At 46.1% G+C, this 232-nt stretch overlaps 1 protein-coding gene across 1 annotated transcript in view; it reads left to right on the top strand.

The window, feature by feature from the left end:
• PHALS_04703 (uncharacterized protein) overlaps positions 1-232 on the top strand; it is a gene marked incomplete at both ends in the record, with an annotated part of 400 nt that overhangs the window by 153 nt on the left and 15 nt on the right. Inside the window, one exon of the mRNA XM_024722568.1 lies at positions 26-232. This exon is cut by the window's right edge and continues 15 nt beyond it. Coding sequence (XP_024573632.1) covers positions 26-232 — 207 coding nt within the window. The remainder of the gene's footprint in view (positions 1-25) is intronic.

Below are 232 nucleotides of genomic sequence, written 5' to 3' on the forward strand. Positions count from 1 at the left end.
AGTTATATCTCCTGTTGACGTGCAGCTTGCGGACGACGGCATTGTTCAAGCAGTGGGGACAGAAGACATTGTGATGACAATGACAACGTCAAAAGGAGAGAAAAAAGGTGTGCTGACTTTGGTATGGCATATTCCAAAGCTTTCTCGAAATTTGTTTTCCGTTGGACGATTTAAGAAGGATGTTGGGCCCGTCACTTTTGAGCGCGATGGTTGCTTTGCGGAGACGAAAGGA

The sequence above is a fragment of the Plasmopara halstedii genome (genome assembly GCF_900000015.1).
Source record: "Plasmopara halstedii genome assembly, contig: Scaffold_262, whole genome shotgun sequence".
Lineage (NCBI taxonomy): Eukaryota > Oomycota > Peronosporomycetes > Peronosporales > Peronosporaceae > Plasmopara > Plasmopara halstedii.